General features: G+C 49.2%; 1 protein-coding gene across 1 annotated transcript; it reads right to left on the bottom strand.

The window, feature by feature from the left end:
* Positions 1-446: 446 nt before the first annotated feature.
* LOC116856501 (arachidonate 12-lipoxygenase, epidermal-type-like) lies at positions 447-26,879 on the bottom strand. Its single transcript, XM_032839925.1, is given in 19 exon segments — positions 447-452; positions 1,985-2,051; positions 2,539-2,565; positions 6,824-6,946; positions 7,066-7,212; positions 7,362-7,480; positions 8,574-8,776; positions 8,860-9,019; positions 9,763-9,923; positions 10,066-10,169; positions 10,259-10,381; positions 10,467-10,545; positions 10,700-10,898; positions 11,075-11,235; positions 25,280-25,439; positions 25,593-25,826; positions 25,888-25,977; positions 26,167-26,265; positions 26,811-26,879. Coding segments are annotated over 19 exon segments (2,331 nt in total).

The following is a 26,879-nucleotide window of genomic DNA, read 5'->3' as shown; positions in this document are numbered from 1 at the left end:
ATTTCCACAAGCAATGCACAAGGATCTTGGTTTCTCCACGTCCTTACCAACACTTTTTATTTTCTCTTCTTATTGATAGTTATGTATAAAAAGGGGAGTATGAGGCTGGCGGGATCCTGTCATAATGGAATAGAATGGAGATATCAGTGTAAACTCAGGTAGATCATAACCCACTCTGACATCCTTCCAAAGAGTACAGTTTGGAAAGGGTAAAGAACAGTAACCTTATATTATAGAAACCTGGCAAACTGCACCTCAGCCAGTTGGTCAAGGTTAACATCATGATGAGGTCATCCATATAGGATATATCCTTGATACCCTCTGATGACAGTGGCACTTACCTCTGAGGTCTTCTCAAGGATCCATAACACCAGTCTAAGCATAACAAAAATATTTGACCAATCCCAATGGAAGAACATTCTACAAAATATTTGACCACTACTCCCTCAAAACTGTCAAGGCCATCAAAAACCAGGAAAGTCTCAGAAATCGTCACAGCCATAGGACTCAAAGTAACATAGATGAACTCTCAGAAAAGTATGAGATTAAAAAATAAGGAAGTCTGAATAAGGTGCGGACCTTACTTAATAATAATATACCAACGTGGGTTCAAGAATTATAACAAATGTACCAAACTAATATAAGATGCTAAAGGTAGGGGAAGTTGGGTGTGGGGTATATAGGAAGTATTTGTACTATATTTGCAGCTATTCTATAAATCTAACTATTCTAAAATAGTTTTTAAATTCCTCCTTTATATTTTATATACGATGCAGCTATTTGGGGTGTAAAAGTCTAGTTCTCATTCCTTTGTAGCTGACCAGCTCTTACTCTGGAAGCATTTTATAATGTTCTCTGTGTGTTTCCCATTCTTAAATTCATAGAGCGTAAATATAGGTGTGTTTCCATGTCTTTTCTCTCTGTCTGAGAGCCCTTTAAATATGAGGCCTTTATCCTCTCCTACTGCCTTCTGCGGGAGTTCCTCATGGATGTGTTCTTCTGTTGCATCCCTCCTACTATTTATTGCGTGTATTGTGTGCATTTGTTGACTAATGTTTTTTGTGCAGTATTGTAGTTAGTCTTTTTATGATTTCTTGTTTTTTTTATGTACTAACATCTTCCCTTATCATCTTAAATGTATTTATTATGCTCATTTAAAATTTTCAGTCCAGGGGCACCTGGGTGGCTCATTTGGTTAAGCATCTGCCTTTAGCTAAGGTCATGATCTCAGAGTGCTGAGATCGAGCCCCACGTTGGGCTTGCTGCTCAGTGGGGAGCCTGCTTATCCCTCCTCTGTGCCCCCTGCTTCTACTCTCTTTCTCTCAAATAAATGAATGAATCTTAAAAAAATAAAATCAAAATTTCAGTCCATCTGTTCTAATCATCCTACTTCAGATGGAATGTGTTGTTCACCTTGTTGTCTTTCTTTTACAGTAGTTGTAATTCCCAACATATTTCATTATTTTGGCTTTTGAGTTCATGATACTGTGTGTATATCAGCTACTCTGTCTGGAAATACATATTAAAGAAAGTGCTGTGGAGACAATTCTGTTTTAGTTCCCATACATGTAAGGAATAAAGAAGAGATAAACCCCAAGGGAGGAAGTCTCAGGTACCAGTATAGCTGACACAGCACAGTGTAGAATCATCCATCATTAAACAGAGAAGCAACATTGGAAGGATGCCACATCACTGATACTTCTTCAAAGCCTGGGTATCTTAAGGATTTGGGAAGGATAAAGGAATATTTTTACAAAGCAGGTCAGTCTGTACCTGTCATTATCAATTCATCTACCATGAAAGGCTTGGGTAGCACTAATATAATTCTGTAAACACTGCAACAGTGATCTGAACTTTTGCTACAGATTTCTGGGTAATGAGGATTGTGCATGGGGCATGGGCACCCAGAAAATGCAGTCCCCTAATCTTCCCTTTATATGCCTCCTTGTCCAGGCCTTTCCCACAGGGATCCAGTTGTCCATACCTGGTTGATGGCTGCATGTTGAGTAGCACATGTGAAGATACTCATGGTAAGGAAATGACAGAGCTAGCTGATCCTGAGACTGGAAGGAGACAGGGAAACCTAAGAGAAGAAAAAACAAAATTTAGAAACTGAAACCCTGAAGGAGATAAGAAAATAAGAGCTGATGTTTTGTGTTAGAATTAGTGAGCACTCATTCATTCATTCATTCATTCAAAATATCTGCTGCATCAAAAAGAATAAAATAACTAGGCATAAATTTAACCAAGGAAGTGAAAGACCTGTACACTGAAAACCATAAGCCACTGATGAAAGAAATCGATGAAGACACAAATAAATGGAAAGGTATTCCATGTTCATGGATTGGCATAATTAGTACTATTAAAATGTCCATGCTACCCAAAGCAATCTACAGGTTCAACACAATCCCCATCAAAATCCAAATGATGTTTTTCATGGAAATAGAAAAATTCATCTTAAAAATTCATGTAGACTCTAAAGGGACACAGAATAGCTAAAACAATCCTGAAAAAAGAATAAACCTGGAAGACTCACACTGTCTGATTTCAAAACTTACTAGAAAGCTACAGAAATCAAAGCAATGCAGTGGGCATTGCTTTGTGGGCATGAAGACAGTCATATAGACTAACAAAGTAGAACAGAGATCCTAGAAGTAAACCCTCACATTTATGGTGAAATGATTTTTGAGAAGGGTGCCAAGACCATTCAATGGGGAAAGTACAATCTTTTTAACAAATTTGTCTGGAAAAACAAGATATCTATACACAAAAGAATGAAGTTGGACACTTACCTAACACTGTATGCAACAATTTCTCAAAATAGACCAAAAATCTAAATGTAAGACCTAAAACAGTAAAACTCTTAGAAGAAAACATAGGGCAAAAGTGTTGTGACCACTTGGATTGGGCAGTCATTTCGTGGATATGACGCCAAAGACACAGGTAACAAAAGAAAAAAACAGACAAATCAGACTTCACAAAAATTTTAAAATTTTGTACATCAAAAAGACACAATCTACAGAATAAAAAGGGAACTGAATGGGGAAAAGTATATGTAAACCACATACCTGGTAAGTGGTTAATATCCACAATATAGAGACAACTCCTAAAACTCAAAAATAGCAAAAAGCAAACAAGCCAATTCAAAAATGGACAAAGGACTTGAATAGACACTTCTCCAAAGTATAAGATATAAGAGTGCCCATCAGGCACACGAAAAGGTGCTCAGTATCACTCATCGTTAGGGAGATGCAACTCAAAACTACAATGAGATACCACCTCACTCCCACTGAGATGGTTACTACCAAAAGAACAGAAAGTAAGTGTTGGTGAGGATGTGGGGAAACCAGAACCCTGCACTTTAGTGGGAATGTAAAATGGTACAGCCACTGTGGGAAACTGTGGAGTTTCTACAAAAAAAATTAAAGTAGAATTACCATCACTCAGCCGTAAAAAGAAGTATAGGCTTGCCATGCACCGCTTGATGGACCTATAGGGTGTGATGCTAAGTGAATTAAGTCAGGCAGAGAAAGACAAATATACCATAAGATTTCATGCATACATGGAATCTAAAAAATAAAACAAAAGGAACAAACAAAAAACAGAAACAGACTCACAGATGATGGTTGCCAGAGAGAAGAGGAGTGGGGGGATGACAAGATAGGGAAAGGGGATTAGGAAGTACAGACTTCTGGATATAAAATAATTGAGGCACAGGGATGTGGTGCACAGCATAGTGAAACTAGATGGTAATTTTTTTTAAAGATTTTATTTATTTATTTGACAGACAGAGATCACAAGTAGGCAGAGAGGCAGGCAGAGAGGAGGAAGCAGTCTCCCTGCTGAGCAGAGAGCCCAATGTGGGGCTCGATCCCAGGACCCTGGGATCATGACCTGAGCTGAAGGCAGAGGATTTAACCCACTGAGCCACCCAGGTGCCCCTATAGATGGTAATATTAAAACAACTCTGTTTTGTGACAGACGGTACCTAGACTTATTGTGGTGACCATTTTGTAATGTATATAAATATTGAATCACCATGTTGTACACCCAAAATAAATATAATATTATATGTCAATTATTCCTCAGTTTAAAAAAATTCAGTACCAAAAAAGGGAAGAAATAAATACACTTCTATCTATTAAAAAATAAAAACAGAATTAGCATATGACCCCCAGCGATCCCACTTCTGGGTGTGTACCTAGAAGAGTTGAAAGCAGAGTCTCAAAGAGATATTTGTACACCACTGTTCACAGCATTTTGCACAATGGCTAAAATATGGACGCAACACAGGTGTCCACTGACCAATGAATGGATAAGCCAAGTGTGGCATATCTGTACAATAGGACATTATTCAGCCTCAAAAAGGAAGGGAATTCTGACAGGTGCTACAACATGGGTGAACCTTGAGGACGAGTGAAATATGCCGAGTGAAATAAGCCAGTCCACACAAAGATACATACATACGTATACTCCACGTCTATGAGATAACAGAGTAGCCTCCATCGTAGACACAGGAAGTGGGGTGGTGGGCACCAGGTGCTGGAGTGGAGAGAAAGTAGTTAGTGTTTAATGGGGACAGAGGTTCAGTTTTACAAGGTGAAGAGTTCTGGGGATGGACAGTGGTGACAGCTATATGACAACATGGACATACTTAATACCACTGACCTGTGCACTTAAAATGGTTAAGATGGTGAATTTGACACTATGTGAAGTTGAACACAATTTTTTAAAGAAAGCAAAACCAAAAAGGAACTGTTATTTTTTTTAAATTTTTATTCATGGACCGACCAAGAAAAAAAATCGTCTGCTTACTTTCTCCTTGAATATTTTGATGGGACAGACCCACTACTGTCTGGCACTGGTTGTTGCCATGGAGACGTCTGAGTCCAGACTCATTTTTCTCTCGTAAGTGACTTGATCTTTTTGTCCCTCAGCCCTGAGGGTTATTTATTCATCTTTAAAATCCAGTACCTTTGGGGGCGCACCGAGACCTGCGCCTGCCTCCAGGTTGCTCAGATGTGTTAGAGCGACACAGACATAATCAGCAAATACAATCCCTTCCATCCACTTACGGACATTTGGGACCCCCTGTAGAGTATCCGTAAGTCTTCTCTTCTTTTCGATGGGGTGGCCTGCTTTGTCTTGTGGATTGTAGAAATGCCTCGTCTATTCTAGCCCGCAGGTACTCTTACCTCTTGGAAGGATGCCTTTGCCTTCAGGCACCCAGTGTTTCGTTAGAACTGTTTCATTTGAAAAATCACTATCCGAGTCTTCCCTTTTGAAGTTAACGTTTTTTTTTTTTTCCTTCCCTCTGACTACTTTTAAGGTTTCTCTCCCATCTTTGGTTTCCAGCATTTTTACATTTCTCTCAGGTTTTTTTTTTCCCATTTCTTTTTTTTTTTTTTTTTTTTTTTTTGACAGACAGATCACAAGTAGGCAGAGAGGCAGGAGGAGGAGGCAGGTTCCCTGCTGAGCAGAGAGCCCGATGCGGGACTCGATCCCAGGACCCTGAGATCATGACCTGAGCCGAAGGCAGAGGCTTTAACCACTGAGCCACCCAGGCGCCCTTTTTCCCATTTCTTTAGAAGACGTGTGGTTTGGTTTGGTTTGGTTTGGTTTTTCTTCACCTAGTTTGGGACTTGCGATGGTATTTTAATCTGTGGCTGTGGATGTGTTTGAGTAATTGTCCTCTCCGTTGCTTGTGATGGACTCACTCTCTCTCACTTGGCACTGACCGGAGAGATTACACCTGAGGAGTGAGGGGGAGCTGGAAATTCTGGCCTCATAGGGACTGAAGCCCACTATCCAATGGGGGCGCCTGGGAGGCTCAGTTGGTTGAGCGTCTCCCTTTGGCTCAGGTGATGATCTAGGGTCCTGGGATCGAGCCCCACCTCAGGCTCCCTGCTCAGTGGGACACCTGCTTCTCCCTCTCCCCCTGCTCATGCTCTCTCTTGCTATGTCTCTCTCTCTCTCTCAAATAACTAAAATCTTAAAAAGAAAGACAGCTACACTAACAGACTTAACCCAGATATAATAGAAGGAGTTGGTCCAAAATATTTAGCCCAGCCTGGCTGAATGCTGTGGTCCTTTATCCTTTCAGTTCTAACCATAACTGCTTGCTTTCGAAATAAGAGGAGATTGGTTTTGTTATGTTGCTTTTGGGTTGTACCAAACAAGAAGAAAGAAACAAAAACAAAAACGCAAATGCTCCAAAAAAGGAAACACACTAAGGCCACTTGGGGGCCTGGCAGAAGACTGGAGACAGTTCTTTGACTGTATATATATATATAATTTATATATAAATTAATTTTTGGACAATCCTGTGATTTTGAATCGAAATCCTTCTATGCGCCAGAAACAACTACAGAGGACCTGCTGTTGGAATAAAATAAGAAGGAGATGGAGAGATGAACTTGCACGGGGTGCCCAGCCTAACAGAACAGGTGCGGCTCCAGAACTCAGGGTGCTCTCGCACATTTTTACCTGTGGCTTCTTGGAGCAAACTGCAGGGAACGCCATTCATATAAAATAGCACACAGACAGCGCCGGACTGCAGGTCCAGCCAGGGCCAGTGCTTTTCCCGAGCTAGGGAGAGCCACCGCTGTAAGAATCACCACAGAGAAAGATCCAGAGGCAGCGTGAGCCTGCTGTATGCAGAAGTGCCTGGGCCAAAAAAGAAAGTCAAACTGAGATACATCAAGATCGTGCATTTGAAACCCCAGAGTGCCTGTTCTGCTGGTCCCTTACTTGTGAGATGGTGCAGATGGTTGGCAGGTGGGTGTGGGTTGACACGGGCCGGTGGGGAGGGGTCTGAGCTTACCCCCAGTCCTGGGCGCCCTGCAGCCCAGTCTCGGTGACCTCTCTGCACCAAGCCTGTAGCTCGGGGTCATCCATCACGGCCGCATCACTCCTGTAGAAAAGACCGACCATCCCCTCCACATACCTGCTCCCCAGGCAAGAAAGCCCCAGTCTCAGGTGGCCGACGCAGGACCAGCTGGACCAGTAGCCCCCCTCATTCTCTCCACCAAGCCCACTGGGTCCCCCGCTCCGTGTCCTCCTCACCGGCTGATGACCCCTCACAGTCTGAGGGCGTCTTGGCCGTAGAGAGAAGCCTTCACATCCAAGAGCCTGCGGTCAGCTAGATCGTCAGGGGAGCAGAGGGAACGGTAGGTCAGGCAAGCCGTAGCTCTCTGGAGAATGTCCACATGCCTCCACTGCCCATGCGCACCACCTGAGGGCAACCCCGCAGCACGTACGCCAGGGTCAGCCATGTCCGCTGGGAGGGCGTTCAGGGTCAGACTCCAGGTCCATGGTCCTGCTCAGGCCAAACAACCCTGAGGAAACTTCCACTGTCGAACCCTCTGCCCTCTTCACCTATCCCTTTCCATACCAGATCAAAAATTCCCCATTTGGAGACAAGGTTACTCCAGGCCAGGACGTTGATCTCCATGGTGTAGCGGAAGTGGGGGACCAGGAGCTGATTTGAGAGAGAGAAACGGGACCATGAGAGGGGATCCCAGGATCCGTGAGCGGAATGGAAATTAAAGGACCAGGGATAGAGATGAAGGAGGGAGGGATGGGTCTCCGTGAAAATGAGCGACCTCCCTTTGCATTGGATTGGGTCAGGTTAAGATTTGGAAAACAGAGATGGAGTGACGTCTTCCCAAGTCCTTCCAAGGTCAAGGGTTTTACAGGTTCACTTATTTGCACAGTCTCGCGGTGTCCGTAAGAATGCCAGGGATCTCCTGTCTCACACCATACTGGCTGCCACACTGACCTCCAGACCCGGCTTCCCTGGGACGTCGTTGGCTTCTCAGCAGCCGCTGACACAGATAATCGCGGCCCCTCTTTAACACTCTCTCCTCTCGGCCGCCTTGACATCATGCGTCTTGTTTTCCTGCCCCCTCAGTGGATGCCCCTTCTCTTGGTCCCCATCCTCCTCCACTCCTCCCTCCCAGTGCGTGAAGGCCGGGCGCCCGACACTTCTGTCCTGGCCCAAATTCTCTGCTCTGGCTACAAGCCCCGGACAACTCCATCTAGTACAATGGCTTTCGGTAGCCCTGTGTTCTCACAACCCTAAGATCTGTGTCTCCAACCCTCCCCCGGTCCAGGCACCCCAGGCTCCTGTATCTGACCCGCCTCCGACATCTTCGGGTGTGGCTGTCTACAAGGGCTGGAACCCGCATGTGCCCCAAAACAACTCTCGATTCTGGTCCCCACCGAGCACCACGGCTTTCTCTCATCCCTTCTCCCACCCAGGCCTTCAGTCCGTCACACTCTCCTCCTCAGTCACCCTCCAGAGCCCTCTCCGGACCTCTCCGACGGGAACGTCCCCATCCCTCACCACCCACCTGGCAACCTCCGGAGACCACATTTCAACAGCGCCCTTGTGAGACACACGCTCGCTCCTTCCCCAGGCCTGGGAGCGTGTCCGCATGTGCGCACACGGGCGTGAGTGTGCCTGTCCACGAAGACGGCCACGAACCTCGCACACCACCAGGTTAGACTCCGCGCAGTGCTTCCCCGGGCTCTGAAGGGCAGCCAGATACAGAAGAGACACGGACACGCACCTTGTAGATGGGATGCAGGCTGGGCAGGGTCCGCATGGTGGCCACAGAAATAACCTCCGCCATCAGGTGTCCCCGCAGGAGGTGGGACTGGAGCTGGTGCAGCTGGAAGTCAGAGCTCTGGACCCAGGTCTTGGCCAGCAGCCAGACCATAAGGGGGTCGGAGGGCAGGAACAGCATGGGTGGGGGGCATCCGGGATAAGGGGCTGCAGCTAGAGCAGGGGACAGAGCGGGGGGCTCAGGACCTGTGCGCCGGGGTCTCTTGAGGGGACCCATGTGTGTGACACGCACCTGGAGGCTCTCACCTGGATGACCATGGGTAGGAGTCGCCAGTCAGGCTGGAGTCTCAGCATGACCAGAGGGGCCATCACGTATTGTTGTTTTAAGATGATAACATTAGGCTTGACCCCCTCCAGCAGGGAGAAATCGGCTTCGAACAGAGACCCAGCCTGGAAGGGGGGGAGCAGGGATCGATAAAGGGGTTGGGGTCACTTCTGGACTGGCCTTATTTCCTTTGGGAGCCTAGTCCCTCCCTTCTCTACCCATCAAGTCTTTCCTTTGAACCCCAATCTCACTCCCCCAACCCAAGCCCTGAACTCAGGGTTTCCACGCCCAGGGTCTCCCAACAGAGTTGGGCTCCCTGAGGTGAACTCTCTGGTTTTCCACCATGACCCCTTCCCCCACAGCCAGAGTCCTCCCTGCTACCTCCCTCCGGGCTTTAGCCAGACAGAGCACAGAACAGTTCCGCCATCCTCCCCTCCAAACCCCCAGAAAAACCCCAGCTCTCTCTGGGGCTTTCATTCCGTCTCTCTTCCTCTTTCCCTCCAGAAACCTGAGCTTTTCCCCAAGGCTGGGACACATCTAACAAAGGAATAAGAGGAGGAGATGGTTAGTTCAGTAGCTTCTGATCCGGGTGGGTTTTGCCCCGCCTCCGCCCCTCCCCCCAAGTCTTGGCCCACTTGGCAATGTCCGGAGGCATTTTTGGTTATCACAATGGGCGTGAGGGGTTCTAATATCCTACACGCACAGGACAGCCCCACAAGCTCTCTGGCCCCAAATCTCAGTGTCAAAGCTGGGGGATGCTGAGTGTAGATGGAGGAAGGTGTCAGAGTATTGATGGAGGAAATGGTGGGGCAGTGGGAGACAGAGGCACCATGGCTGGGCTGCTGGGTGCACCCAGGGAGCTCCGCACCTGGAGCTCCTTCTGTAGCTGCATCTTCAAGTCCTCCATCCCTGGAGGCGGCACCAGCCGTGCTGGGAGGCTGGCCGACCGCCTCAGGAGCATGGGGTTTGCACTGTTGAGGAACTGGTACCCAAAGAGCATGTCATCCTTCCAGGAATTTCAAACCCGCTCTAAAGACACCAGCCGGGGAGCATGCTGTGAGCTGGGAGCCCCTCATCCTACTCACAGATCCTCCCCGTTACCCTCTCCCCGTCTTCTCTCGAAGCCCTGGGTTGGAAATATGCACACAGGTTTGGGGAGGCAGTAACTGACCAGCCAGCAGGGTCTTCCCGTGTGGGAACAGTCTTTGGAAATCCTCCAGTCTTCTAACTGGATTGGTGAGGTCCAGTGCCCCCTTGAGCACCAAGCCCTCCAGCCTGTGGAAAGAATGGCAGTGCCAGGAGATCTAGGAACGACCCAACCTGGCATCTGGGGAGCAAGTGCCCACCCTCTACCCCGCACATACGCTCTTGCCAGCGAGAAGGAGAAGTCGAGATCCTTATCCTTGCGGAATCTCTCATTCCTGGGAAGGTCCCACGGCATTCTCCCCACAACAGGCAGGATTAACCCATCTTTCCAGGAGCCCCACCTGGAGGAAGAAGGCGGATTCGGTGATAAGGGGGGGTGGGTTTCTTGGGCTCTGGTAGGGGGATCCGAGGCTTGCTCGGGCTCACCGGTACACCGTCTTCCTTTCCTGGAGTTCCTGTTCCCGGTGCGTCTTCAACAAGCTCTGGTCGTTGCCCACGGTCTGGGCTGGGCAAGGGCACACGAGCACCAGGTCCCCCCAGACCTCGGTCCGCGCGGGTCCCCCCTTTTCCCCTCTCCTGCACCCCAACCCTGCCCCTCTTACACCCCAGCATCCCGGACGCCCTCTTCCGTGCCGCCCCCGTTGCCCTGCCGCCCTCACCGGTGCCCTCGGCCAGGCAGACGACCCGGTTGCCCTGCACCCAGCTGTAGCAGGGGAAAAGGGCCTCGCCCTGGGTTCTGGGGCCGCGCACGGAGATGCAGGTGCAGAACCGGTCCGAGTCTCTCAGGTCTTCGTGCTTGCGCAGCCTCACCAGCAGCAGGCGCCCCAGGTGGACCCGGACGCGGACTTTGAACTCCGTCTGTCGCGGGACCCGTGCGAGCTCAGACGCCGGCTTGCGGCTCCCCCGACCGGCGCGCGGGCGCAGCTGGGAGCCCGGCCTTCCCCGGAGAGACCCGAGTCCGGCTTCAGGTGCCCCCGCCGGATCCCCGCACCAGACGCCCGCCTGCCCCCGCGCCCCGCGGTCTCCGCACCCACCTCGCGGCGCAGCGGCCGCAGCTGCTTCCCCAGGTCGGCCTCCCCGTGCTCGCCCACCAGCCACAGCGGCACCTGGTTGCAGGAAAACACCAGCAGCGAGTCCCCGGTGCCCACGCGGATCGTGTACTTGCCGATCGATCGTGCTCGGACTTGGAGGGGGCCTGGGGGGGGATTAGCAATTTAAAGCGTGTGAGGCCCAGCCCCCAGGGAAGCCGCACCCAGACCAGTGTCCATGGGGCCTGGGCTCCCAGGGTCTCCGCCTCCCACCCACAGGTTCCTTTGCACTTGGATGCACGTGTCCCTGCCACCGGCTGGACGAGGTTTCTCGGCAAGGTGCACCCCACCCTGGTCCTCTTGGAGACACTCCCTGGTGCCAGCACCCGCCCACTCGCTGCCCACCCAAATAGTGAATAAACAGAGAGCAACAGACAGTGGAAAGGAGGGAGGCTGGAAGTGCGGGGGTGTTTTCGGAGGAAAGTGAGTAACCATCTTGACAAAGATCCGGGGCTTTCCACTGAGGACAAACAGGAGATAGTGCCAAACAGGTGCACAAGATGGGCTTGCTGTCCAGACTCCCAGCCCAGAGGGGCAGTGGGGAATTCCCCTTCAACTGCGTCCTGGAACTTCCGTGGGGCTCTCCTGAAGCAGGCTCTTCGGGGCCAGCGCCCTGCCTGAGCACCTGTAAGGGGCCCCACCAGCACCCTCCCACCAGGGTCCATTCCGCCCCAGGCCCCTCCTGATCCTTGGCTCTCCTCGCCCTCCTTGGAGGCAGTTGCTGTGCTCTGCTCGGACCCCTCCAATTTCCTTCTTCCATTGCTCCTTTCTCTCCATCCCTCCCCAGAACTCCTGCTCGGGTGGGCTTGCCTCTCTCCTGACCCTCCTGCTCTATTGTGAACAAAAGGTCTCGGGTCCATAACCTTCTGCTTAAATATTGTTTCTAGTTCTGCACGTTGAATTAGTCCAAATCGCTTGATCCAGAGGGAATCGAAAACCTTAAGCGTTTTGCTTGAAAACGGAACTGTAAATGACTCGCCACCCACAAATGTTTGTATATAGTGCAGGAGTTCTCGAGTGTGGGTCCACAGTAAGAGCTTCCCAGGGTCTTTGCCATGTAAACCACACCCAGATGCGTTCACAGTGTTTAAAAGGGAGCTCAGATCTACGGTTTACGTCGACTATGCTGAGTGAAATAAGGCAACGAGACAAACACAATTACCATACGGTTTCACTCCTATGTGGAACATAAGGAATAGTGCAGAGGACGGTAGGGGAGGGGAGGGAAGACTGAATGGGAAGGAATCAGAGGGGGAGACAAACCATATGAAATTCTTGACTCTGGGAAACAAACAAAACAGGAAAGGGAAGTGGGTGGGGGGAGGGGTAGCTGGGTGACTCAAGAGGGTCATGACTGTTATACTCAACTAATGGATCATTGAACATTATATCAAAAACTAATGATGTACTGTCCCTTGGCTGATTGAATTTAAATAAATTTAAAAAGAAAACAAAAAAGAGCGGGGCTCAAACCTCAAGGTTCTTGTGGGGGAAAGTCTAAATTCAGCGTCTCCCCAGATCTTTAGTCTTCCTCAAACCATTACAGCCGTCCTGTCTGCTGATCATTAACTTGACGGCGATTCTTAAACGATCCTTGATTATAGAGTCATAAAATAGCCAACTTGGTTTTAATAAAAAACAATACCTTTTTGTTTACTCATTTCTTCAGTTTGTAAATTTCACAATTACAATAACATTTACACAGGACACAGCAGTCGGGGCGGGTGTACACACTCTTCTCGGCAAACAGAAGTCTCAGCCGTGGGCATCGAAGTGCCACGTGTGGCAGGAATGAGGCTCCCAGCCACGTGCTTCTAGCACACGGTGGGCCTGTGGGTCTTTGTAGGGGACGCTCCGTGTCGGTCACCTGCTAAGGTGGCTCACCACGGGTGATCTGGAAGATTCTTTGTAAAATCCACCTGCTCTCTGATGCCGCCTTGTCCGCTTCAGCCACCTCTCCCGACACTTGAGAATCGGGGACCACGAGTGATCTCAGCACTCACCACACAACATGTCCACGGAGCTATGTCCGTGCCGTCCCTCGGGGACTGTCTTCTGCAGTCACACTGTTGCCAATAAACCCTTGATTCTTCCTTCCCCCAAGCTGTGAGCCCTCTCCCTCCTCTGCATCGGCTCTAACCCCTGGCCGACTTCCCCTCCACTCTGTAACCTTCCAATGTCCTCGAGAGCCTGAACGTCTCCTTAGAGAACTTTCTGACAGCCTGGCCCCATGTGCCCTCCACCGACCCGACCTCCAGATCCCTGCGTTTCGCATGTCACTTGCCTGCCCATCCGATCACAATTTACATGTCATTTATTGTCACGTAAAACCCACCTGCAGTATGTCACTCTTACTGTGGTTTATCTTTCTTTGAACTTTGTGCTCTCACACATCCTCTGAGCGAGAGCGTGGAGAAATTCAGAGCTTACCTCTGCCATCCACGGCTGGTTGCTTGTGTGGATATGATGGTCTATACAAGTAACGTTTGGTTCTTGCGGCAGGTTTAACTTCACGCTCACCCTTCCTATTGGGAGAACTCCTAGAGCAAGTTCCTTCAGGGCGATATCCCAACGCCATTGTCAGGCTGGACGGATATCCCAACTGCAGTCTCTTGGCTTCTGTCTCTTCATGTAGAGGTACAGGAATCACTGAGCGCCTCCTCTATACCCTGTAAGGACTGCGGAGATGTAGACTCTGTTGACAATGGACCCATCTTCCCACAGGGCAAAATTTATTAAGATTCTTTCAGGCCTTCTTGGAACTCCTTACTAGACTCAAAACTCTCCAGTAACATTCCTTCATTCAAAAGCCTCCACACCAAGAGCAAACCCTATTTTACTCTATGCTGCCAAATCCAGAAGATAAATCATTCCCTGTTCTGAAATGGCAGTGCTCCCTACCCCTGGGGCATCAGAACTCTTCTGGTAACTTTTTTTTTAATTTTTAAATTTTTATTTATTGGACAGACAGAGATCACAAGTAGGCAAGAAGCAGGCAGAGAGAGAGGAGGAAGCAGGCTCTCCGCTGAGCAGAGAGCCTGATGCGGGGCTCGATCCCAGGACTCTAGGATCATGACCTGAGCTTAAGGCAGAGGCTTTAACCCACTGAGCCACCCAGGCGCCCCTCTTCTGGTAACCTTTATTCCACTGTCCTATACGCCAGTGACGGCGCTGGGAGAGTCACGTTCTGCTGGTTTCCCTGCAGCAGCTAAGGACCCAGTAGAAGACAGGTGACACATTTAAAATAGGATAATTAGAGGAGACAACGGATGGAGAGGCAGGGTGTGAGAGAACCACAGAGGAATGCGACAAGATCCTGAACCCATCAGCCCTGAAGCTGCCATCACTAGTGGGCCCGGTGAAGGAAAAGGTGACTAAAACCTAGAAAGAGAAAGTTCTTGGGGGAAGGTTTCCTTGAATGGAGCAATGCCCTTTCGTCAAGTCACACAGCCTACAATGAACTTTTAGGGAGGGACCCAGGGCAATAAACATGCTGACTTCATTCTCCTCCTTCCCTATGACCTCCTGCTAAGGCTCTCCATTGGACAGATCCAGCTAGAAGCCAGGAGGTATGAAAGCCCATTAATTAACCCATAAAAAGCTTCTGCACAGGGAAGGGAACAATCAATAAAACTAAAAGGCAGCCTGTGGAATGGGAGGAGATATTTGCAAGCCACGTACCTGATAAAGGCTAGTACCCCAAATCGGTAAAGAACTTACAAAACTCAACACCCAAAAACCAGATGATCCAGTGAAGAAATGGGCAGAAGACATGAACAGACACTTTTCCAAAGAAGACATCCAGATGGCCAACAGACCCATGGAAAGATGCTCCACATCACTCATCAGGGAAATACAAATCAAAACCACAATGAGGTACCTCTCACACCTGTCAGAACGGCTAAAACTAGCAACACAAGAAACAGCAAGTTTTGGCAAGGATGTGGGAAAAAAGAACCTTTGCGCACTATTGGTATGAATGCAAACTGGTGCAGCCATTGTGGAAAACAGGGTTAAGTGTCCTCAAAGTTAAAAATAGGACTGCTGTAGGATCCAGCAAAAGCACTACTAGGTATTTATCCAAAGGATACAAAAATATAGATTCGAAGGGATACATGCCTCCAACATCTACAGCAGCATTGTCAACAATAGCCAAACTATGGAGAGAGCCCAAATGGCCATCAGCTGATGAATGGGTAAAGAAGATGTGGTGTATATACACAATGGAATATTACTCAGCCATCAGAAAGAATGAAATCTGGGATGCTTGGGTGGCTCCATTGGTTAAGCATCTGCCTTTGGCTCAGGTCATGATCTCAGGGTTTTGAGATTGAGCCCCATATCAGGCTCTCTGCGCAGTGGGGAGTCTGCTTCTCCCTCTCCCTCTGTGCTCTCTATCCCTCATTTGCTGTCTCTCAAATAAATAAATAAATAAAATCTTTAAAAAAATGAAATCCTGGGTGCCTGGGTGGCTCAGTGGGTTAAGCCTCTGCCTTCAGCTCAGGTGGGATCAAGCCCTGCATCGGGCTCTCTGCTTGGTGGGGAGCCTGTTTCCCTTCCTCTCTCTGCCTACTTGTGATCTCTGTCTGTCAAATAAATAAATAAAATCTTTTTAAAAATTAATATTAAACTTGTCATGGTGACTTTGGGAAATTCCACTCCATCCCTACTACAGCAAAATCTTTAGGCAGTGGGAAAACCCTCCAGGTCAAAACAAGGTTAAGTCATATTCAAACAAGGTCATCTGCTGTGAGTGAGACCTAAAAATTTGAGACCATCTCAAGGGAAGAATCTCAGAGTGTGAAACGATGAAGGGGGTCCCGAGTAGTGGTTAAAGGCACAAGTTTTGAGCCAGACACACTTGAGTCCACTTCTGGCCCTGCCTCTAACTTGCTGTAAGATCTGTAACACGTTACTGAGATTTTCAGAGTTCTTGTACACTCATCTACTAAATAAAACCTACAGCACCTACATCTTAGAGCTGTTTGGACCTTAAAAGACTTACCGTGAGCACCGCTATTAACACAATATGTAAGGTTTAATAAGCACTCAACAAATAATAGAGATCATCACTATGCACAAGGAAATGTCCGGATTTAAAGCCAAGCAGAGTGTGTGACTGAGCTGAAGGGACCCAATGGGGCACAGACGGACCAAGCGAAGTCATCAATTACAGTGGTTTGCAGCTGCAAATCATACTGTGGTTCTGTGAGGGTCTGAGAGCGAAACTAGTGAGGGCAGGGATTTTCTGCACTATTTAGGTTAGTTTTAGGGTCCTACTCTCCAGGCTTTCAGATCTTTATCAATAGTGCAGTTTCTCGCAGGACCCGGAGATGTCTCCCCATAGTTTGAGACCAAAATTAATAAAGACGTACAGTTAAACCAAAATATAGGATCTATCACGGAGCTGGACAGATCAGAGAAAAGGCTTTACATTGTATACCCGTGGACTTCCATCTAAAACTGGCTTGTCGGGGCACCTGGGTGGCTCAGTGGGTTAAGCCTCTATAAAACATCAATGCAAGACGCCTTATATATTATTATTATAAATCTGTAACATGAATAGGGAAACTGTGCACAACATGGGGGACAGGGATACATGGGAACTCTCTGTACTATCTACTCAATTTTTCTGTAAATCTAATACTGTTCTAAAAAATAAGTCTGGGGGCGCCTGGGTGGCTCAGTGGGTTAAGCCTCTGCCTTCGGCTCAGGTCATGATCTCAGGGTCCTGGGGTCGAGCCCCACATCGGGCTCTCTGCTCAGCGGGGAGCCTGCTTCCTCCTCTCTGCCTGCCTCTCTGCCTGCTTGTGATCTCTGTCTGTCAAATAAATAAATAAAATCCTAAAAAAAAATAAAAATAAATAAAAAGTCTGTCCATCTGTCGGTGGACGTCTGGGTTCTGTCCATATTTTGGTTATTGTGGACATTGCTGCTATAAATATTGGGGTGCGTGTGCCCCTTTGAATCACTGTTTTGTATCCTTTGGACAAATATCTTGTGGTGCAATTGTTGGGTTGCAGGGTAATTCTATTCTCAACTTTTTGAGGGACCTCCATAGTGTTTTCCACAGTGGCTGCACTATTCCCACCAACGGTGTAAAAGGGCTCCCCTTTCTCCAAGACAAATACCATAATATCTCACTCATATGTGAAATTTAAGAGACAAATCAGATGAACATAGAGGGAGGGAAGGAAAAATAAAATAAAAACAGAGAAGGCGACAAACCATAAGAGACTCTTAACTACAGGAAACAAATAGGATGGCTGGAGGGGAGGTGGGTGGGGCTGGGGTAACTGGGTGACGAGCAAAGAGGGGGCACGCGATGGAAGGAGTACTGGGTATTACACGCATCTGATGAATCATGGACCTCTACCTCTGAAACTAAAAATACACTATATGTCAACTAAATTCGAATTTGAATAAAAAATAATCATAAAGTCTATTATTTGTTTATAAACCTAATGGGAAAGATATCTATTCGTCCAAGACCTGTGGGCCATAAATAAACCAGTAAAGCCTAGAGTCCCTCTGGTTTCACACCCTCATAATCCTCCTCACTCCAGTACCCCCTCAGCACCCCCAGGACCAGTTACTTTGCTGGTTCTGACTCATGCTTCCATCTGGAGGTCTCCAGTGGTTCCCAATACCCATCTGCCTTCCCCTGGGAGCCCCAGCAATGCCTCTGATGGTTCTGCACTAGCGTTTACAGCCCATCTCCCCCATCCCACCGCCCCCCCAGCATCAAATGCAGAGGGCTAGAGGTCAGAAAAATAATAGAGATTTGCCCATCCTGGGAACACCCCCCAGTCAATCTCAAGGAAGGACCTTCCTGCTGCAAGGGTTGGTTTGGTTGGTTGCTTGGGGTTTGGGGCTCCAAGCTTTGACCACGTCACCACCCTGGTTCTTTCCAGCTTGGATACTGCTGGTATGGGAGAAAATTTCTATCCATCTGGCCTTTGTGACTCTGGCAGGTCTTGTGGTCAAGTGTTCTCCCTGCAGCGACACTCTTGAACGGTTTCTCCTTGCTTGAGTCTGGATTTACTCTCATTTGACAACAGTGTTGGCAAACAGGTCTTTTCCCTTAGTTGTACTGGGAACTAGGCAATTTCACTCTGAGGGTCTATGTTGCTCAAATATGGGAAATTCTCTTATTTTTTATGTCTTGAAGTACACGTTACATATATAAAATTGTGTTGTTGGGACGCCTGGGGGCTCAGTCGGTGAAGCCTCTGCCTTTGGCTCAGGTCATGATCTCAGGGTCCTGGGATTGAGCCCCGCATCGGGCTCCCTGCTCATTGAAGAGCCTGCTTCTCGCTCTCCCACTCCCCCTTCTGATGCTCTCTCTCACTCTCTCGCTCTCAAATAAATAAATAAAATCTTTATTTAAAAAAGTGTCTTGTTGCCAGCATACAGTCTGATGGCATTCTCAAACCAAACACACTCCTGTAATCGGCACCCGGATAAAAGGCCAAAACAGCCACCCAGAAGTCTTTCTCATGACCCCTTCCAGTCAGTACCCTCCTCCGAAGTGTAACCCCTGTTCTGACCTCTGGCCCCATGGATTCATTTTGCCCGTCTCTGTACTTTGTATAAATAAAGTTGCTTCATGTGTACTCTTCTGTTCAACACCATGTTTGTGACATTCACCTGCATGGCTGCTGAGGGGTCGAGCTTTTGTTCTCCAGACTGCATGGAGTTCTTTTGGGCAAATATACCACAACTAATGTGCTCGTCCCATTCCTGACCGTAGCTTCCAGCTGGGGGCTATTAGGAACTGTCGTGCTATGAACATTGTAGTGCGTGTCTTTCAGCAAATGTATAGAAACATGTCTGCTGGATGGATAATTGGGAGTGAGTCGTTGGATCATGGGACATGCGTATGCTCAATCTCTTGGAAATATTGTCCAAAACTTTCCCAGCGTGGCGGTGCCCATTTCGGCTCCCACAGTCGGTGCACGGGAGCTCTATCTGTTCCCATCCTCCCTCCACCGTCCTTTCCCCTGCAGAGCTGGGTTCTCACGGGATGAGGACAGCGTGGCCCCCGCTTCCACCCGGCCCCTGCTCCTGGCATACACCCCAGAGAATAATGTAACACTCACCCGTGTACTCACTACCCAGAATAATCAACTGTGAACGTTATTGCTTCAGATATGTCTTTATAAAAACAGCTAGAATGTCACAGGGGGAAAATGACCCCTTGCCTTCCTGCCTTCTCGTTCCTTAGAAACAGGTACATTTCACATTGCTGAAATAGTTCTTCTGATGTTTATATTCGTGTCTAAATAATATCCTCGTCATTCTGTTCACCAAGCAATCTGTTTTAGAACCTATTTACTGAAAGTGGTACCGTTAAAAAAAAAAAAAAGAAAAGAAGCTATTTACTGATTATTTGACCTCCTGCATCAGTAATGAACAATTAGCTTTCTTAGACTCCCCTCCTTTCCACTGTCCTCCGGGGTCTCCTGTATGATTACACCTCAATTTTTGTTAAATCAAATCGTCAGAGTTGACATTTTTTTTGATCACGTAAGTACTGTTCACTGCAAAGTCCAATAAACACAAGATTGTGCTTCCTTTCTTGGCCAGCATTGCTTCCCTGGAAATTAATAATTATCTTCATTTTTATTTGCTTAATTTTATAAGTATCTCTCCTTCACTATCCCCTGTGCGCTCCGTCCCATCTGTAAATGTCTATTTTATTTCTTAATTATAAAATATATGAGATCATACACCAGGGACAATTAATGCCTTCCCAGAGCCCTCTGTCCTCCTGCACCAGCACAAACTGGCTGCTCTGAATTCAGATCTGACAAACGGTTTTCATTCTGGAATTTGCCTTATTGTTCTCCTATTTTGGATCCTCTGCTCACTAAATCCCAAGCTTTCCTCTTCTTGGTTTTTGCCTTTGGTCCTGTAGCTTCCTTATGGACATAACTCCTCGTGCACCTTAAACATCTCCAGCCTTTCCTGACATTTCACAGTTTGGTGTAAACAGAAGTACTGCTTTATTGTCTCTGGCTTTTGATTGTGCTATTTTATTTTATTTTATGGCTACCCATTCTTTTGTCAGGGAAGGCTTCTGGAATGTTCTCTTTCTCTCTAGTGACATGAAATGTTCACAGTGTTGTGCCTGGAAACGGCTGTTGGTGACAGCATGGTGGTGTAATTTATGTGGCCTCATCCAAGTGATTCCCAGGAGCCTCGCTGGGAACACATCCCCCCCTTCCCAGACAGTATCGGGTTCACACATAAAGCCTGGAGAAGGTGCCGCGGTGTTGCCCCTGTGGTGGAAACAGCCTCAGGACAAGGCTGACACCGCGGGAGGCAGGCAGGACGGAAAGACCCGGAGAAATCGCAGCTTTGAAAACACTGAACCAGACTAATCCTAAAGTAGCCGCGCCGCTGACTTCTGTTGCATAAACTGGTGAATCCCCTGTGTGACGCTGGCCCATCGGACACGGGGTCTGGTTTTAACAGGGCTGGTGTCATCCCTTGGAGCTGTGTCGTTCCTGCTGTAGATACGTCCCTGGAGCCCTGGGTCGGAGCCCCCCTGTGCTTCAGCAGCCCCGGGAGGGGCGACTGCAAAAACCTGGCCACCTGCCCACATGCTGTGTTCTGACACCCCCACCGCAGAGGTCAAGGAAGCAAAACATTGAAGTGCGCAGGGACAAAAAGCACAGAAAAGGGAGGACTGTCCACATAGCAGGTTTCACCCTGGTTGGGAAAGACTGAAGGCAGGTGGAGAAACGGATTCCAGCTTCACCTTCTCGATGCTATAAAGTGCAGTAAGTGGGGAGAGCAGTGAGCCACAGGCACAAGAGCCCCCAGAGAACCCCCCGGAGGCCCAGCCTCGGAGGTGCCGTTTACCCTGTGACACGTGTGCACGAGTGACACAGGGCGTGGCCAGAGACCTCTCCGTCTGCAGGCGCATATGTACAGGCGTAGGTCCGCAGACCGCATACCCCACCTTGCACAGCTCAGCCCCACGTCTGCCACAGTTTTAGTCTCTGTGTGTCCGGCATGGGTCTGTCCTTGAGTTCCCTCTGTCCACACACATCTCCAGCCAGGTACCCCTCAGTCACCAAACTCGCTTTTGGAAACTCGGTCTCACTCCTCCCTTCACCCCCCACCACCCTCACAGCCACCATCCCCGCCCTCCTCCTCACTGATGTTGGACAACAGTGCCCTGTCCCAGACATTCATCCCAGGAATTTCCAGTTGACTCTGACGCCAGCCCTCCTTCTTCCCTGCACCCCCATCACCAAGCTACTTGGTTCAGCCTGCGCTGTGTTTCTCATGCCCACCTGCGCCACGCCATTCCCACTCACCTGCCCTCGGTATCGTGCCCTCTTTGCATTGCTGGCATGCTGGCATAATCAGTCTTTCCCACTCCAGTATCTTCTATAGCCGAACCTCCGCCAAGTTCATCTTTCACACGAGCCGGTCTGATGACACGCCCATTACTCAGAAATCAACCTTGGCTCCTTGCCAAAGCAATCACCCAAATTCAATGCACAGATTAATCTTCCCATGCCTCGGTTTTTACGGTAGCACGCGGAGAATCTGGGAAGGTGGTGACAGTAGAGATGGCATAGACAGTGCATCTCCCTAAACGCTCACATAGAAACAGAGCAGAGAAAATTTCTGCTCGCCTCAAAACAGACCAGATGACAAATAACCACAGTGAGCTATCACCTCATACTTGTTAGACATGCTGTTTCAAAGAGACAAAAAATGACAAGTATGGGCAAGGGTGTGGAGAAAAGGGACCTTTGTGCTCTGTTGGTGGTAACGCCAATCAGGGCAGCCACTGTGGAAATGGGATAGGGCTGCTTCAGAAAATATTAAAAATAGCGATAGCATATAATCCAGTAATTCTGGGTAGTTATCAGAAGAAAACGAAAACGCTAACTCAAAAAGGTACCTGCCTCTGCATTATGCACAATAGCCAAGATACAGAAACAGCCCAAGTGTCCACGGATGGAGGAGGACATAAAGAAAACGTGCTGTAGGTATCCAAAGGAATATTATTCGTCTGTAAAACAATAAGAGATCTTGCCATGTACAAGAGCAAGAATGGACCTTGAGGGCATTATGCTAAGTGAAATAAGTCAGGCAGAAGGCGACCAATGCTGTATGAGCTCACTTACATGTGGACTCTTAAAAAGAAGGAGGAGGAGGGGAAGTGGAGGGCCGGGGAGGGGAAAATTAGAAAATAAATAAGTCATGGTGATCTAACGTACAGCATGGTGACAACCTAGAAGAAACGGATAGATTCCCACAAACACACAATCCTCTAGAACTGAATCAGAAAGAAATAGAAGACCTGAACAGACCAATGACGACTAACGAAAGGAATCGGTTAAGAAAAGAATAACCAAAAAATGAATTCTTCCTGGTGGTAGAAGTGCTGTCTCGCCCCACCAAAGCATTTACGCCTAAAGGAATTCCTCTCTGGTTTTGTAAGAAAGGGAATTTGAAGAATGAGATTGGATGCACAGAAATTCATTCTAGCAGCTGAGCAGGAACACGTTCTTGCAGGAACATGTCTGTTCAAGGGCAGTGTCCGTTGATCCCGCACGGTGTGCGGTAGGAAGGGGGTGAGGAGTTCAGGAAGAGCCAGAAAGAGTTGAGTGAAGCCAGAGGAGCCTTTCTGGAGAAGGTGCCTTTTTTTAAAAAAAGATTTTATTTATTTATTTGACAGACAGAGATCACAAGTAGGCAGAGAGGCAGGCAGAGAGAGAGAAGGAAGCAGGCTCCCGGGCGAGCAGAGAACCCGATGCGGGACTCGATCCCAGGACTCTGGGATCATGACCTGAGCTGAAGGCAGAGGCTTAACCCACTGAGCCACCCAGGCGCCCTGAGAAGGTGCTTTTGATGGGGCTTTGAGTGCACTGGAGGGCAAGGGTGTCTGAAGATCCGCAGAGTCAGCATTTCAGGCAGGAGGTCAAGAGGAGGGCAAGAGTAGATCATCACAAGCTGTGACAGCCACACTGGCGGGATGGAGTGGATAGCCAGCGTGAACCACTCCTGAGAGAAGCCGGGATGATGATGACAACACCCGTTGAGGACTGTCATTCTGGTGCTGGTGTGGACAGCACGTGCGGGAGCCAGAAATGGGAATGAAGGGTGCCAGTCTGAACCCTACAAATCCAGGCTTGTATCCCTATCTGTGCGTGAGCAACGTGGTCCTGGGATCGAGCCCCGCATCGGGCTCTCTGCTCAGCAGGGAGCCTGCTTCTTCCTCTCTCTCTGTCTGCCTCTCTGCCTACTTGTGATCTCTGTCAAATAAATAAATAAAATCTAAAAAAAAATTATATAAAAAAACAAAAAAACAAAAAACAACCCACCAATTATCCACCCCTGGGCCTTATATCCAGGAATGCTGGATTTAGTGGTGTCTGTGAAATTAAGTAAATATATCAAATTCACAGCTTATTTAGGAATCTAAGTATTCCCTGAAGAGTTGGTCATCCCAGTTACGGCTGCATCAACAAAGCAAAGTTCCTCCAAATTGAAATCAACAAAAATTATCCAAGAACCACAATGACTCAGGTCAACAAAGGTGGTCTAACTTGGCATGGCTGTCACCTGTTATGTGAATGCATTCTGCACTTAGCAACTCTTCTGAAAACGGAAATGAATTACATGAAACAAATTTCTACTAGTTTAGTTATTACGTATGTCTTAATTTTGTTACTTATGCAAACATTGCCAGCCCTGGTATCAGCATATCCTGTCGTCATAATAATAGTTAAATTCAAGCATCTCTCTTACGTTGTTGACTTTCTCATTTCATTTTTTCCTCATTTTTTATTCTGATAATATGACGAACTATTTGTCAAGACAGAAGAAAGTATTTCACGGAACGGTTTGTTGGTTGGATTTTTTTTAAAAGATTTTATTTATTTATTTATTTATTTGAGAGAGAGAGAGACAGAGTGAGAGAACATGAGAGGGGAGGTCAGAGGGAGAAGCAGACTCCCCACGGAGCTGGGAGCCTGACGTGGGACTTGACCCAAGGACTCCTGGATCATGACCTGAGCAGAAGGCAGTCGCTTAACCAACTGAGCCACTCAAGCACCCCTGGTTGGATTTTTGACCTTGACCTTGTGGATGGTGGATGGCAGACCTATAGGTTTCGTAGAGTAAACGTGCCTTGAGCCCACCGTCAGCCTTCCTGAACTGTCCCCTACTCTCAAACAGAGAACATTGTACCTTCCTCACCCGTGTCTTGAATGTTTCCGTGAAATCATGTACTTGAGAGTGCTTATCTCAGAGAGATGCTAAATTAAACTTGTTGAAGGAAAAGGATCCTGTCATGAGGGTCTAGACGGGAGGGCTGAAGTCTGCAAATGAAAAACACAAGATGGGCTGGGCTTAGCACCAAGGGTTCTTTGTCCCGAGAGAGACGGCCAGCACTCAGAGCCACTGGTGTGCCTGCCGCCAAGGAAGTGGACCCGATGAATAAAGTTGAATTGTACAAAGTTATTTTTTTTAAGATTTTATTTATTTATTTGACAGAGATCACAAGCAGGCAGAGAGAGAGGAGAAAGCAGCTCCCCACAGAGCAGAGAGCCTGATGTGGGGCTCGATCCCAGGACACTGGGATCATGACCTGAGTGGAAGGCAGAGGCTTTAACCCACTGAGCTGCCCAGGCGCCCCTTCGTAAAATTTTTAAAATTAAATTCCTTATTAGCTATTTTGAATCTTTTATTTAAAAGATATAGAACAGGGGTGCCTGGGGGGCTCAGTGGGTTGAGCATCTGCCTTCAGCTCGGGTCATGAATCTGGAGTCCCGGGATCCAGCCCCGCATCGGGCTACTTGCTGGGCCGGGAGCCCCCTTCCCCCTCTGACCCCTCCTTCTCCTGCTCGCTCCTCTCTCTCATTCTCTCTCTCTCTCAAATAAATATCTTTTAAAAATAAATAAAAGGTATAGAACACTGATGCGTTTCGAAGATGAGCAGAAAAGTACCCGGTTTGCAGCTGTTGGACGTTACTAGTTTCTACTTGGAGGAAAGCTGGTTCGGGACCATGCACGGTTCCCTACCCATCTGCTGTGATTGTATCTGTTCGTACATTGACTTTGCTTCCAAAATAAAAGGGGGCGGAGTGGACCCGATGGTGACCCAGGCCCATGCAGGACCGAGCTGCCGCGACAGGACGGTCCCCAGCCCCTCGGGGAGCCTGAGGGCCCGCAGGCAGGTCCCCCCAGGCTCCGCGGGCGCGGGCGGGGGCTCTCGGTGCAGTACCGCCGGCAGCCGGCAGGTGGAGGCCCCGCGCAGCCCCCGGCCCGGCCCTGCACCCTACGAGCGCGGCACCCGAAGAGGTCTCTCCGCGCCTACCCCTCCCTTCTGCCCCTCCCCGCCACGCGGGGTGCAGACGGCGGGTCTCGCAGGCGGGGTCGCGCAGCCGAGGAACGTGCTGCTGTTCCAGCGGGAGAGGCCGAGGCCCCTCACCCGGTGTCGGGCGCCCCGAGCCCGCGTCCCAGGCCGGAGGGCGCTGCGGGGGGCACTGCGGGGCCGCCCCCGGGGGCTGACGCTGCGGTCCACCCGCCGAGGCCGCGCCCGGTGCCCCAGGCTGCCCCGCACCCTCACCGCGTCCTGCTCGGGCCCTGGGACAGCAGCAGGCTCGGCGGGGAGGGGAGGGGTGCAGTGGGGCGGGCGGGCCTGCAGCTGGGCTGGGGGTAAACCCTGCGGGGCAGCAGCCATAGTCCAGCTGCGAGCAGGCCTTTACCCCACCCCCTTCTCTCACCTGCTGACCCCTCGCTTCCCGGGGAGCCTGGACCTGGGGGTGTTTCCCTGTGTACGCGCTGCTCCCCCCTCCCCGCAGATGCCCGGAGGCCTGCAGACGGGGGAAGGGGGCCCCTGGAGATCGCCCAGGTCGTGGAGGAAGACGTCCTTGCCTTCCTGCTCCCACTGAGCACCTGCTGTAGGCCTGGCCCTTTGCTAAGCCTGTTTGGGGGATGGAGGAATGGGGGGACCAAAGGAAAAGGTAAGACGGGACCGCTGCAGAGCGACCTCAGGCACTCACCGAGGCCGGCCCAAGGCGTCCAGCGATGAGGAGGCCTGGGGCACCGTTCCTGCCTGGGAAGCCCAGGGAAGGCGACACAAGGAGAGCCACAGGCTGGTCCTGTGCCCGAGGCAGAGGGGACAGTAGGTACAAAGACGAACATGACGAACCGTTTACTGGAAGGTGGCCGGTGGGGAGGGTGGATACAGGACAAGTGATTCAGGGGCAGTCAGGTGTCCTGCTTAGGGGGCTCCCAGCACAGACATGAGGCGCCATGACCCGACTCACAGGGCAGCTTCTTAACTGAGCAGAGACTCAAGTCCAAGCAATGGCAGAAATTGAGCATCAGCCCCGCGTGCGTCTGTGCCCCAAGGCTGGGGGGAGCGGGATATATTGGATAGAGGGGACTTGGTCCCTTTTCTTGCCTTTATTGTTCCCCGCAGGTCACAGATGCCTCTGTTCAGCTCAATGGTTAAGGATGGAAGTGCCTGGACAGGGACCAGCATTGTGCACTCTGCGAAAGTGTCTCTGGATAATGATGCTGATGTCCTCTCTCTCTCCTGTCCTGACCCTGGGGCAGCACCACATTTCTTGGCTCGTAGCCTGTGCTTCTGACCTTCCTTCTGAGCTTGGTGCCCAGATAGCTGCGTCTCTGCCTCAGTTACCAGGAGGTCTTGCCAGAGGAGCCCAAGCTGGGTGCCCAGGGAGTGCCAGCAGTGGGCCTGGACCACCAT

Source organism: Lontra canadensis, unplaced genomic scaffold (assembly GCF_010015895.1).
Source record: "Lontra canadensis isolate GAN:19392208 unplaced genomic scaffold, GSC_riverotter_1.0 scaffold110, whole genome shotgun sequence".
NCBI classification, from domain to species: Eukaryota; Metazoa; Chordata; class Mammalia; order Carnivora; family Mustelidae; genus Lontra; species Lontra canadensis.
The sequence above is the reverse complement of the archived record's forward strand: the minus strand, read 5'-3'. Positions and strand labels throughout refer to the sequence as shown.